Source organism: Erpetoichthys calabaricus, chromosome 2 (genome assembly GCF_900747795.2).
Source record: "Erpetoichthys calabaricus chromosome 2, fErpCal1.3, whole genome shotgun sequence".
In the NCBI taxonomy this organism is placed as follows: Eukaryota; Metazoa; Chordata; class Cladistia; order Polypteriformes; family Polypteridae; genus Erpetoichthys; species Erpetoichthys calabaricus.
This window is the reverse complement of record NC_041395.2, coordinates 265233978-265249146: the sequence shown is the minus strand read 5'-3', so window position 1 is coordinate 265249146 and position 15169 is coordinate 265233978. Positions and strand designations below refer to the sequence as shown.

Sequence of the window (15169 nt, the reverse complement as noted above, 5' to 3'; positions counted from 1 at the left end):
GTTGCAATGTTACTTTTCTCTTTTTTTCAAATGTTTATTTTTTTCCATGTGCTTAAAACTCATTTAAAAAGAGTATTTACAGCGATCGGGCTGTAATGCTATTAGCGTGAACTTCTGCAATGTTACTGTCTTGGTTGGCTTTTAAATAAAGTTCGGATTTGTTGAAATGTTCCTTTTTTCTCCCTGTGCTTAAAACTCATTTAAAAAGAGTTTACAGCGATCGGGCTGTAATGCTATTAGCGTGAACTCCTACAATGTTACTGTCTTGGTTGGCTTTTAAATAAAGTTCGGATTTGTTCAAATGTTCCTTTTTTTCCCCTGTGCTTAAAACTCATTAAAAAAAAAAAAAAAAGTGTTTATACAACGATCGGATTGTAAGGCTATAGCGCGAACTGCTGCAATGTTACAGAGAGAGAGAGAGGGGGCTCGTGTGCTTCTGAGAGACAGAGGGGGAGGGGGCTCGCGTGCTGCTGAGAGAGAGAGAAAGGGGGGGGGGGCTGGGGAGGCTCGTGTGCTGCTGAGAGAGAGAGAGAGCTTGTGCGTGCAGCTGAGCAGGGAGCCTGGGTGTTTGTGTCAGTGTTATTCAATGTTTTTACATAATTTACTATTACACTGTGCATTCTATGGTGTAATTAACTATATTTGTGATTAAAAATCTTTAAAAAAAATATATTTACATACAGTTCGTACGGTCTGGAACGGATTAATTGTATTTACATACAATCCTATGGGGGAAATTGCTTCGGTTCACGACCAAATCGGTTTACGACCAGAGGTTTGGAACGAATTATGGTCGTGAACCGAGGTTCCACTGTATGACAAAAACTGGAACAGAAATGACCATGTAATGGCATGCCTGCCTAAGGTAAACTCCTCACACTAAGGATTACATACTCTGAGGAATATCTTCAGCTCTGTAGACCTTCAAAGTAAACGTGACCCATCTCAATGTTACACCAGCAGGCAGCAACAAATTACTCTCAATATCCTCCTGATCTTCATCCCCAGTCTTTTGCTCCACCTGTTTGAGAGACAATAGTTAGTAAGTGATTTATGGTCATAAAATAAATACATTGTATCCGGTGTCAGAAAGAAATTCAACTAAAATCTGCATTTTATATACATGTATTAGAACAGCACTCTTTTTCTCACCAAGTTAAAAGCCATGCACTTCTATCAAGGATGTGTGCGTGTGTTGCTGTGAGCACTGGCACCTTAACCAGGCAGGCGAGTTCCTGCCAGCATCTTGAAAACTCAGACAGTGGATGGAAGAATGGATGGAGTGTTACTACATTAATATTAAGCTATTAATCAGATGAGTCACCAAAATTATGTGAGCAGCAGAAGTAAAAAATATAATAAAGCAAATGACCCATGTTAATGGAGGAATGTCATTGGTATTAACTGGCCTGTTGCTCTATTTAGTATACAGATTGTTCAGTATCCAGACTGATCTATTTTTCTTTGTACTGTGTGTTCTGACAGACTGTTTGGATGCTGGTTTATTACTGGTTAATTACAAATTATGAAACTCAGCAAAATAAAGGGGGTCCTTTAGGTGTCACAAAAAGCATTTCTGTCATGTTTGGACGATCTACAACCAGGCACAACTCCACAGTGCATAATGTCATTACAGCCTGACCTGGAATTTATTAACTAAAAAAGGGGGAGAAAAGAAATTAACATTACCGGTGGTTCATCTCCAGTCCCAACAACAAACATGCTGACTTTGAGGTAACCCTTTGCTCCTGAAGTAGCATCATCTGGATCATTTAGCAGCAGCCACTTTCTGAGGACAGCATGTCCTTCATAAAAGAAAGTCACAGAATAAACAGTCACTAGTAAAAGCACTGAATTTATATACTCAAACATCTCTCAAGACAAGGCTACCTAAAAGTGTGTAGTAACTCCAACAGCTTTAATTAAAAAGAGTTAAAAGCAATCTGAAAATAACATCAAGGAAGTAGATGGGATAAAAATTGAGACTTTCAAATTTTAATTGGTAAGAAATAAAAAATAAATAAGCATAAGACTTCTCAAAAATGATATATGCAGGAATTTTGGGCCATATCCACCTTAATAACAGGATAAGTGTCTGTATGTCCATCCAGCTGCTATGTCTCTGTCATCCCAACAAATGATGCATCACAATTAGTTTTAGTAATAAAATGCATTGCATTTGTCATTCCAATAGATGGTGCATCACAAACATTAACACTGCTTTAATGAATTCCAAACTAGTTGGCATATAACAGAGGCATATGCATTGCATGATGAACTGCACACGTTAACACTAAGATCTACATTGATTAGTGACATATCAATTAATCTTAAGACAGGTAGCAAAAATAGTTAATAAAAAAAACGCTGAAGACAGAGTTAAGGTAAATAATAAGATTAACCTACTGATGCATAAGATTGTTAAAAACATGATTTACTGATGGGACATTTAATAGGTACAGGTACAATGAACATTTATGAAAATTGGACTTTTGTCTTAATTTGAAATCAGATGAGGGGGTCACATGGTGGTCACTTTAGAGATTGTATTTTTTTAATTGAAATGAACTAATCTGTTGTTCAGATAGGACAGTAAAAATAATTCCAAAAAGACATACTATGGACAAATTAATATTACCTATATATCATCTATCTATCCATCTTTGAGGAAATTAATGGCTTTAATTCAAAAGAAATGTTTTAGTATAACCACAGAAAGTGTGACAAAGAGTAAATATTGAATGTGTACCTCACAAATGACAAACATCGCATGTTAGTGCAACAGATAGTAACACCATGACTTGGTCTCCAGTTTAAAATCATTCAGCTGCTCCTTCTGTGTTTTAAAAGCTACCAATTGATCACATGATATCCTTCCATGGACTGAAGACACAATTACAGTCTGAATGACAATAGGAGAATTTCCCATCTGCAAGCATCTACACAATGTACTATAAATGAGTTAAATCCATGTTCCACACATTCAGCTCTGCTCCCTGAAGCCCAGAGTGGACATCACAACATTCATAGACTAATCACATAACTGGAGCAGGGGTTTGGTAGACAGCAGGGAAAAAAATATGATGGTGAAGTGTCCTGCATGCTGTGATTTAGAGGAGGGGAAATGGATAGGCCAGGCTAGTTTGAGGCTAACCTCATACTTCTTTAGGCCCATTCTGGGGCAAGTAATGATATTCTGTTTTATATATATTTATTTACAATGTTGCGCTATGCAAGTCTGTCTAACAAATGTCTACTATATTGGTAACAAATTTTGATGACGAGTAAAAACAGTAAAGGAGTTTTCTGAAAACCCTCATAGCCATTAAACGTCTCTTACTGTATTTAAAATGTAACAATGTGGTCTTAATTATATTAAGAAATTTAAAACAACTGCCATACCTGGTTCATCATAAACATAACCAACATCAATCTACATGGGAAAAAAATGAATGTTTTTATTGTTAGTAAGCTATTAAAAATACAAATTGAACACACTCACTTAAAGATAAACAAATGAAATGCTGCTGCATATAAAACTACACTTTAAAAGTACAAAACAGTACAGTTAAATTTTAATTTTAAACCTCTAATGTTAAAGAAGTCAGTCACATTTCAGAACTAATTAGGGATATCGATCCTTCTTATCTGGGAATGCCTTTCTGCAATGCATAATAAGCAAATTTCAACAATAAAACTGTATTTATATTGAGGTAAAGTATAAAGTTACCATGCAAACATAAAGAAAGCTGTGCCATAAAATGTTACAAATTGTACTGTATAATAGTTCTCTTTGAAAAACGGAAAAACTCATGTTCCTATCGTCAGCCCCATCCCCTTCATCAATTTTATCCATTCATGGCCACAGCACAACATGCTATTTCTCCTTGAGTGTTAATAATTCTCAAAGGCATCAATCAGTTCGGTCCAGCAGGATCCATTCAAAAAAATAAGGATTCACATATTTAAGGACACCAATGAACGCTAAGTGGATGTTTAGTCAAGATAGAAGCCAATAGGTGTGGTGGGAACCTGAAACAAACTACATACTCAGCAGTAGAAGTGGAAACCCTACCCACTTTTAAAAAGTATCTGGATGAGAGATTTGGAATATTTTAGAAATATGCACAGATGACATCACTACTGGTACTAACTACTCATCAATACCTATGGACTTTTTCAATGTGAAAGTAGTCACATGATACAGTTCAAGAATAAGCATTAAATACATACCTTGAATTCACCCATAAGGCTGTCAGCTCGTAGAGAAAATGAATCATAAACCTACATGAAGGGAATTTTATACAATTTTCTCAGATGAAAATATTAAAAGCAAGGCAGAAAAACAATGTTGAAAATAAACAAGAATGAACAGAACCTTACTCTTAAAGTAATGTTTTCATCAAAAAGGTCAGATGGCATCATATTGACATTGTAGAAAAACACCTGTATAAAGGACAAAAAAACATGAGTAAAGTTAACAGTATGTTGTATTAATAAAAATGTTTTATGTCGCAACAAGAATTTGGGACAATATTTGTGCATCTTCCAAGATGTGCCACGAGGGTCTGAATCAGACCTGCTCACACTTTACTGACAATCTCTCTGATTTCTTTCAATTGTAGTTCCATCGTGTTGAACTGCACTTCTGGCTCAGGGGCCTACCCCTTTCTGGGTCATTGTATATCTGCTTCAGATTGTGATCCATCACTTCCCTAGAGCAATCAAGTATGCCACTTTATTTTTGGCAAAAAAGCCCCTTGGGTAAACTTGAAGGGACTGTCAATGAAGGCAGCATACTTATGGGGTCTGTCATGGCAACATCTTCGATACCTCTCTGATCGCCAGATGATCCTGATCTTATTGTGCAAAGCATGCAAAAGTCCCATGGAGCCAGACATGATCATCAAACGAGAATACATGTCTGGGGACAACCCATTAAAAAGTGTGTAATGAATAGAGTTGAAATGTGTGCTGCAAAGGCTACCCCCACAGGGTTACTTGCTAAGAAACTCAAACCTAATTCCTCCAGTCCGTGCATTTTAAACCATCACCAGGTTTTCAGAGAGATAGAGCAAAAGTTACTGAACTAAAGACTTGACGCTGAGAGAAAATTTAAAAGTAAAAACTGATGGTATCCATTCAGGAGCTTAGTAACACAAGGTAACTGAAACTAAATAATTAATATGCACGTTGTAATGAGCTCTGCAACAGTAAAGATACACAGACAAATACATGCAGACCACCACAGCTACTGGGCTCCTCATGTTTGAGAGGTGCTTCTGTCTGCTATGTTATCCTTCTGTCATTTTGACTATAGCATTACTATATAACTTAACAGCAAACAGAGTTAACATAAGCATTGTGATCTATGGACACACTATGTTAAAACGCCACAGCTATTTTTTCATGGCATGTTTGCATTTCCAGTTAGACAGGAATGTTAAATTTCTTTAGTTATATGTTTAGACGTGCAGTCAGAAGGTGGATGTTGTGTAGCCTTGTCCATGTTTTACTGGTGTTGTAAGTCAGATTTGTTGATTCATGTGTTTTGAGTACTGAAATCGACATCTCCTGTGATTCTTCATTATCAGCTCTCTTAATGGATGTCCTTTTCACAGAGTGTGACACAATGTTTGTTTCATATGTATATTTTGCAGTTCATATTTTCATGAATATAGCTACCAAATCTTTCAAGCTTACATCTACTTCTACACTATCGTCATAACGGTGAACAGCAGAGAGCACACATGGCACCTGTGACAACATATTGTTTATGTTTACCATTTGCATATTGATGTCATGAAATATCAATGTACAGTATGATCTGATGCCACATAAGGTTTTTGCATCAGGTCATGTTTATTTTTAAAACATGCAATGTGCTCTCTGCACATGACACATTTATATGTCTAGGCTTTTTTTTTAGACTTTTCAACTGTAGACTGTTCATCATAAAAAGAAGCTTGCTGTCTCTCAAACCAGATTAACAAGCACAACTCAAATCTTTGCTGTTCAAAATCACAACCCCTCCTTTCCTAAGGCATTGGATTGGTGTAGAAATGAGAAACTCAATGAGTTGTCTAATTGTTCCTGCCCAGTGTGAAGCAAAATTCACATGTGGTTGTCTCCAGACATATATATTATACTGTATGTCTGCTTCAGCGAGACTAAACGTGCTTAAGTGGAGCCAAGCCACTACAGCCCTCTTCTCCTGTTTGCATGTACAGTGCCGTTAGAGCATTCATCTCCTTCCTGATATTATGAATCCTTACTGTCCTTTGATTCTTTGAGTATGATGTTCAGGTTTCCTTCATCTCTTCCTCTCCAAACCACACAGCAAGCATGATGATGATGATCATCATCATCATGGTGTCCATTTGCTCTATAGCTTTAAGGATCTGGTCGACACCATCATTCCACAGTAAGGTCATGTTTGCAGCTAGCCATTTGATCTGCCTCCTCTCGGACTTCACATTGAAGGTAGTTATTTGCACTACTTGTAGGTTTCAGGCACTTTGGGGTGACTCCAATCAAGGCCTCTTCTCCATCTCACCAGCTTGTACACCTGCATGTTGTGTTGCTCTTATTTCCCCAAACAGACACAAAGAGAACTGGAAACCCAATATGGATGCTAATGTGCTGAACAAGGAAACTGTAATAAACTTATTCATTTTTTGTTCTTTTTGCATTTTTAAGATGTATTAACTTAAAATGGAAGTGTGAATTTTACTCGTAATATACAAATACATTTCAGATACCCACTTACTCTAACACAGTACAGTAGGGGGACTACCCTGGAGTGCAAGGTAGAATTTAACTAAGGGTTGATTTCCCACCTAAAAAAAAAATCACATGTATATATTGAGAACTTGCAGAGTGAACACAGACAATACCTTGAGGAGTATCTGATCTCTGAACTCTGGAGCATGGTTGCAGTCACACAATGTTGTGCTGAACCATCCATATCACAGAAAATAAATGGTAGGGATATTAAGACTGTAATATGTTTCAAAGCATAGACAGAGAAAATATCTGCTCAGAGGGTTATTGTGTCACCTTTATCAAAAATTAAAGAGAAGCAATTACACGATTCTAATATTGTTATTAAAATTTAAAACCAAAGACCTGCCAGTAAGAATATTTCATCCTCTGACATTGAACTTCTCACACTGAAATGACAGTTAGGACTTAATTTCACACAATAACGGACTATTGATTTTTACATGGTAAAAGAGTGGGATCTAATTAAGAGATGCTTTAAGACAGAGTTTCTGAAACTATGGGTTTGAAATTGTATGGTCACGAGTAACTGTTAATTTTAATGGTAAAGGGTTACAGATGGTTTGTGAAGTGGATTACCAATAGATTGATTAAGCAATTGCTATTGCTCTGACAATCACCCTCGATTATCTGTAAAAAAAAAAAAAAAAAAAAAAAACGCTGACGATAAATTGTGATTTTGTAAGGGGTTCCCATCCCACAAAAAAAAAAAAAGTTTAAGAAATCCTGCTTTAATAAGTAGTATCAGAATCTCTGTTGAGAAATCAAGACTTGGAACAAAATTAAATAATTCTAATTTTTACGGGCTATACAAAAAATATAGTACACCTAGTGTGTGAACATTGTGACACTTTGGCCTGCCTTGCTGTGAAGTCTAAGCTTTGATCAAAGTCATGGAAAGGAAAAGATGGGAAACCCTAGATGCATCTGAGCATGTCTTTCTCTGTTTTCAGCAAAGGACCACATGTGTATTCAGAAGCATACACCCAGAAGGAAACTAGAACTTTCTAGAACCTTAGTCAGCCTTGTTAGCACAATGTTAAAGATAGGTTCATTCCTTCCATTTATATTACAATGGACCAATGTAGACAAAGCACTAGATCGATGTAGGCCAGTTCACTTTCTGCGGCTAAAAACAACAGCAAGTCCACCTAAGACAGTTAAATTACCAAAAGGATCCCTGCCCTGTTCATTTGAGGATAGGTTACTGTAGAGCCAGAAAAGTCAAGCACAGGGCCAGTATTCATAGAATTTCTCTCTGTACCTGGTCAGATTAGGATTTTGATCTAATTTAACTAAATAAAACTTTATCGTATTGCTGTATTATCATTTGAATGATCTTTATGAAACACATTCCACTTATTAAGGATGGAAACCTGTGTTTTAGTTTGTTCAACACTCACCCAGTGGTTATAAGATAAACAGATCATTAAAATACATAAATGACACTGCAGAAGTTGTTTTTTAAAAAAAACAAAGAGCTGAGGTTAAATCAATGTCACTTGAGTCTAAGCTATTCCTTTCCTGAAAAATGTCATCACTACTCCAAGTACATCGTGGAGAGCTGCGGGTTAGAAAGCAAGCAAGCAAGCCTGCAAAGGGTATTATTACCTTAATGTGATAAGAAAACCAAACACTTCTGAAAGCATTAGCAAAGTGGGTTTAAAGTCTGGGCTTAACCAGCTCGCTTAAAATTTTCATTTCTTTTCAGAAACAAACAAAGAAATATTGTGTTTTGTTATTTTCTACTAAGTATTGTAATTGAAATATCTTAAGAAATTACCGAACACTGTGTCTAGCATTACAACTACAGCATTTTGTATAATTGTACATATTTACTGTACATTAACATTTTTTACAAATTTACAAAATGGCCTTTTCTTAACCAATCTTTGTAAAATTATTCTTTTTTCCTTTTACCTCATCAAAGAATGGATTGTTTCCTCTCCGAATCCTTGTTCTGTGGGTTTGATTGCACACATTAACCTTGACCACAGGTTTAATGTTGTTTCCTGGAAGCTGCCTTCCTTCGATGACACGAACACGAATCTGTTGGATAACAAAAGAAAAATACTTTTAGTTGCGTTATTTCACACACATTAAAAATATATATTTTACTGCCATACTGATTTTCATTTAGACCATTTTTTTAAAGTTTCTCAAACACTTCTACACTCTTTTTTTTTCTTTCACCTGAAAGTCCTGAGGTTTGTTGGAGAGGATGCGACGATTTTTCTTGCCTTTGCCAAGCCTCCTTTGAAGTTGGTTGTTTGACTGACCTCCAGACATGCCCACCAAGCCACCTCTACCTCCAGCTCCTCCTCCTCCATCAGCATCATCTTCATCACCTCCTCCTTCATCCCCATCAGTAGCTTTATAAACAAGTAAAAAGTTAATTGTATTTCAAATTCAATAAAGTAGCTAAGCAACTATGAAAGCTACCATTAGTCTAGCAAAGAATCAAGGAAAAAAAAAGTAGCCTTGGTTTACAAGGTAAAAATTATAATTCTGTCAAAAATAATGAATTACATTGTAAAGTACATTGATTCAGAACAACAATGAATGGAGATTAATTCACTGAGCTGTTTAACTGAATTAACATAATTTCAAAATTATTTTCAATACTATGAATATGACATACTGTATGTTGGTGAAACACTCAAGTCTGCCTATGCCGCCCGGCTTCCGTCACAACACCTCAGTTTAGGTTGTTAAGTTGTTATGCCACTCCAGGGTTGTTGCCCTAGCTCAGTTTTACATCTTGTCTATTTAGTATTTTTATTGTTAGTTAATTAAAACTTTCTGCACTTTTTTATTAATTCTGTTTTGGGTTTTGTTCTGTGTTGTGTTAATATTATGTTTATTGATTATTTTGTGATGTAAAAAATTGTAATGAACGTATTAGCTTTTTTTGTTATTTTCAACTGCCCTGTCTCTTGCATATAGAGCCAAATGAATCAGAGCCACCAGGGTATGTTGCTGGGGGACTGCGCAAACCTGCATTTAACTCTTTCAGAATGAGTGTCGACTTATGTCAACATATAGAGTTGAGGCTGATGTCGACATTAATCAACATCCACGGGTAGTGGGTGGTAATCAGCTGTGAACATCAACAAAACCCCCTGTTAAGTTACAGTTCAGCTCTATTTGTTTGCAGTATGTGTTACACTGGTACCACTGTTTCAGGTGTCTGTTGCTACATACTGTGACCACTACCCACAACAGGTTCTCAGCTGATGCCAGCTGCACAAAGACAGCCACCGCCAGCTGTGTGAAGACAGTTGCACCAAGATGGCTGATCGAAGAAGTATGTCACCAGCTGTGCAAAGATGGCTGATCAAAGATGGCCACTGCCAGCTCCCTTTGCCCGGCTGCCAGAGTAGTCACAGTATGCAGCAACAGATGCCTGAAACAGCTACGCCAGTGTAACACATACTGTAAGCAGTGTAATGTGGCAATGCATACCACCGGCTGCTTCTAACGTTATCATACAGTACCTTGCAGGACTATGCTGTGTAATGGGTATGTGAATTCACACAGTGAAGGGACTCAAGGAACATAAAACACAGGGACGTTTATCATAAATAAATAGTTTATGTTGATTTATACGTGAAGCCACTGTTTTGTGTGTTTTTCAATAAACAGAGTTTTTTGGAAAAAAATTTTCAGCCTTGGGCTAAAACAGGAAAAAAATAGCTCTGAAAAATTTGAGGAAAAGCTGCTGTTCTCAAAGCAGCTTCAGCACTGATCGTGGTTAGTTTTTGATTCTTATTTGAATTCTTTAGTTTTTGATCTTTGAACTTTCTGGCCTATTTATCCATTAAAGGTATCATGTCTGAATCATGTTTCTTGGTTTTTGATTGTCATATTTTTGGTTCTTTTGTTTCTGCATTACCTTTGATCCTCCTCCTTGAATTCCTTAGAGCACATATTTAAAATATTCAAACTTTGTTTTCATTTAGCAAAAGGGATTAATGGTTTCTCTCTCTCTCAATTTGACTTTTGAAACTTTAAAGCCTGAGCCACAAATTTTGGGTAGGGTAGGCCGAAAAGCCTGTTTTTTGAGTTTCGATCTAGGCAGCTTGGTAGTGGGGCTGATCCAGTAGGTCCCGATCAGATTTTGTAGAAGGTCTGCCCTTTTGTGTGGCTTTTTGAGGCCTGCTCCCCCATTTTATGCTTCTTTGTGGCATATATTATTACAGCATTTGAATACCCACCCCCAACTTTCACATCTGTAAAAGTTGTCATCTTTTACTGGAGTCCCTTGTCATCCATATGTAACGAATTATCTGTAATGTATTAAAATCTTCTTAATAGCTCTTTACACTAGTCTATGGCATTGTTTTCTATTAAAAGCAAATTATGTATATCTATATCTATCTATCTATATATAAACTGCTCAAAAAATTAAAGGAACACTTTGAAAATGCATCAGATCTCAATGGGGAAAAAAAAGTCATGCTGGATATCTGTACTGATATGGACTGCGTAATGTGTTAGGAATGACAGGATGCCACATCGTTTGATGGAAATAAAAATTATCAACCTACAGAGGGCTGAATTCAAAGACACCCTGAAAATCAAAATGAAAAAATGATGTGGCAGGCTAGTCCATTTTGCCGAAATTTCATTGTAGCAACTCAAAATCGTACTCAGTAATTTGTATGGCCCCCACATGCTTGTATGCATGCCTGACAACATCGGTGCATGTTCCTTATGAGACGATGGATGGTGTCCTGGGGGATCTCCTCCCAGACTTGGACCAGGGCATCACTGAGCTCCTGCAGAGTCTGAGGTGCAACCTGGCAGTGCTCATCCTGTTCCTCCTTGCCCAAATGAGTAGATACCGGCCATGCTGATGGGTTAAGGACCTTCTATGGACGTGTCCAGCTCTCCTAGAGTATCTGCCTGTCTCCTGGAATACCCTTGAGACTGTGCTGTGAGATACAGCAAACCTTCTGGCAATGGCACATATTGATGTGCCATCCTGGAGAAGTTGGAATACCTGTGCAACCTTTGTAGGGTCCAGATATCACCTCATGTTACTAGTAGTGACACTGACTGTAGCCCAATGCAAAACTAGTGACAAAACAGTCAGAAAAGATGAGGAGGGAAAAATGTCAGTGGCCTCCACCTGTTAAACCATTCCTGTTTTGGGGGTCATCTCATTGTTGCCCCTCTAGTTCACCTGTTAATTTCATTAACACCAAAGCAGCTGAAACTGATTAACAGCCCCATCTGCTACTTAATTAACCAGATCAATATCCCAAAAGTTTCATTGACTTGATGCTATACTTTGATTAAAATTTGTTCCTTTAAATTTGTTTGAGCACTATATATATATGTTTAGATAGATATATAGAAAATACTAATGTCCATCTGTCTGTCACATGATTACATGCAAACCTTTGGGGCTAGAACCTTGATCTTGATTTATTCGAAAGCTTATGGCCATATATGTTCTGGAAATTCAAAATATTTTAGGCAGCGGCAACCTGGTGGTCAGAAAAGTTTATTGTAATTAAGTACAGTCCTCACAAGTCAATGTATTGATAATCCTCCAGGACACAGTATATACGTGTTTGGAATTCATAATCAAATGTAAGTTGGTGGTGAGTCTACTGTTGTTTATATATATTTGCAGCATTTTATTTCAGTATGGTAGTTCCGCATTTTTTACTAGTACTAGTAATAAAAAAAAAAAAAAAAAGAACTGATTGACTGATGTTTATTTATTTTAACTCATTAATTTTAAACTGTTGCTCATAATTGATAACAAATACTTTACATTACAAAAACAGTTGACACTGCAGCAGATAGCACACTAAATCAACTATATGTACAGTCACAGAAGCACTATGCAAAGTCAACAAAACATTTTTAACATTTAAGCAGTGAAAGGTAATAAAACTAGTTCTGTTTTTATTATTAGGAAATTAAAAGAAGGGTATGTTGTTTTTGTTTTTTTATCCTGTGGAACACTTTTATTTATTATTTTTCCTTTTGCTGACACAATGTCATGGTGTCTGTGTAGTTTGCTTGTGCTCCACATGTGTTTCTGGGTTTTCCTTCCAAAAGTAAAATGGCAACTCAAAACTGGCCCTGTGTGAATGCAAGTGTGTGCCCTATAATGGACTGGCACTGCTTCTTGTGACAGATTGATTCCCACCTTACACCTGATGCCGTTGGAGTGGGCATTGGTTCCTCCAACCTGGAACTGGATATGTGGGTTAGAAAAGACATGGTAATCCTTGATAATCTGTGACTATGTTTGGAATGAATCCTTCAATTAGAATTTTAGATAATGAATGGAAATCTGGCACAAATAAAATTTAATCCTTATTAGATTAAGTTAAACATGGTCTAGTTTAGCTCAAAATTTTACATCATATATATTTATTTCAGATTATGCAAAATATACACTGGTCAGGAACACTGTGAGCACTGCTATCAGGCACCTGCCTCACTAGGACATCTGTCTGGGAATGTCCTATGCTATGACTTTACTGTCAGACAGCATTTGTATCACAATAATCTTCTATTTGGCGTAAGACCACAACATTTCTTTAGATATATAATAATATTGCCCTTAATTATGCGAGTATGCTGACCCTTAACTATTAACCTTCAAGATGACTTCAAAATAAATCATCTGATTTTATTTCATTCATTTCTCTAGATAGGTAATTTGGAATGTCAGATTTGATTTAAATAATTTAATATATGTATCATTAATATAGACAATGTATATTTTAAAGTATGTATTAATATATGTATCATTGTATGTATGACTGACTAATGCAGTAATTAATTAATTGTAATATAATTTATAACACATAAAAAAGAATATGGATACATTGACAGAAAGTTGCTGAGAGTGTTTAATATAAAAGATTCTATCATACTGCAGTTAGCAAATGAGGAAGAAATTATGACTAGACAGAATTTATTTATCATTACTGTGACTGGAAACTGTGACCAGTCAGGTCTGAAATCCTAATGCCTAACACCCTTATCTCATATAATCATTACTACTTAAAACAGCACTAAACTGTAGGAGGAGATTTGTGAATAGTTATGACTTGTCCAAACAAGACTCCAACATATCAACATCAATACCAACTGAACATTTACTGACAAAATCAAAAATGTTCCTTCTGCTTGTAACTGAATTTCAAACGTAGGGATTCACCTGTTTAAATGCTTAATTTTTTGCATTCTGGTTCATGACTGGAGAATAATTTGCATCACGAATGTTGAAGCCTGAGGTGGTGGTGTGTCGGGCAGCAGGATTAAAGCTATACTGATGCTGTGAGCTTTCTGCAGATAAACTCCCTGCTTGCTCAGCTCAATCTCTCTTTTCTCTTTAATAGTGTTTTTTTATTTAAAAGGATTTACAAATTTACATAAATACAGAATAAAATAATACTAATTAACACCAGCTGCCTCACAAGTAATATCTGACTTGTATAGAATAAAATGGTTGAGTGACACAGTGGTTAGAACTGTTGTATTATGTTGGGAAAGCTAGCAAAATATTTGAGTAGTAATCAGGCGAAAAAGTTAAAGTCTAAAGCAAAAAAAATAGTCAAAAATTAAGCCACACAGCTACCAAGGTCAAAATACGGAAATTAGTAAATCAAAATCAAAAATTTGAGTTAAGTCAAAAAACAGAGATGCAAAAGAAAGGGGAATTAAAGGTACAAATGGGTTGGTTAGATTAGATTAGGTAGACAGACAGAGAGGTAGATGGATCTTTATTTGACCCCAGGGAAAAATCTGGCTTTTTACAGAAGCTCTTTGCATAAATACATAAATAGGTAAATAAATAAATACACCCACACACTTTGGTATGAACACACACCAGAATGACTATAAAGCAAGAAAATGAAAAAGAAAGAAAACTTCTCACTTGGCTGCCACAGTTGTTTTGAAACTGCAAACTCAGATAGCAAAGTGCTTCCAAAGAAAACCTTTTAACCCATCAGATTGTTAAGCAGAGATCATGGCCTATGAGGACACACCCCTAACAACACAAGAGGCTGCGCTAATAACAGGATGTCAAAATAGCAGCAATAGAGAATAAATAAAATTGAAAATGAAAATGGACCAAAATAAATAACAGAAACAAAAGTAAGCTTTAATTCAGAAAAATAATATCACATTTAGATTTCAGGACTCAAGAAAGAACAAAACAAGTGATACATCTTGGAAAACGATGGAGAATGATGTGTAAAAATTTTAAACAATTAAATCATTTCTAACATACGGCTCCACATATCACTACCTGGATGTGAATTGTGAACTTGGTGGTTTTCTGTGTGAAAACTGCATGTTCTGAATTTCCTTCCACAACCCTAAAGACTTGTAAATTATGTCAAATACA

General features: G+C 36.2%; 1 protein-coding gene across 2 annotated transcripts in view; it reads right to left on the bottom strand.

Annotated features, from left to right (window-relative positions):
- LOC114647017 (myoferlin-like) overlaps positions 1 to 15169 on the bottom strand; it is a 156301-nt gene that overhangs the window by 74938 nt on the left and 66194 nt on the right. For both annotated transcript variants that reach the window (XM_051923754.1, XM_051923755.1), the window contains exons 6-12: positions 8977 to 9155; positions 8704 to 8832; positions 4384 to 4446; positions 4234 to 4284; positions 3403 to 3433; positions 1690 to 1805; positions 895 to 1021 (exon numbers count right to left, since the gene is read on the bottom strand). In XM_051923754.1, the coding sequence (XP_051779714.1) occupies positions 895 to 1021; positions 1690 to 1805; positions 3403 to 3433; positions 4234 to 4284; positions 4384 to 4446; positions 8704 to 8832; positions 8977 to 9155 (696 nt within the window). The remainder of the gene's footprint in view (positions 1 to 894; positions 1022 to 1689; positions 1806 to 3402; positions 3434 to 4233; positions 4285 to 4383; positions 4447 to 8703; positions 8833 to 8976; positions 9156 to 15169) is intronic.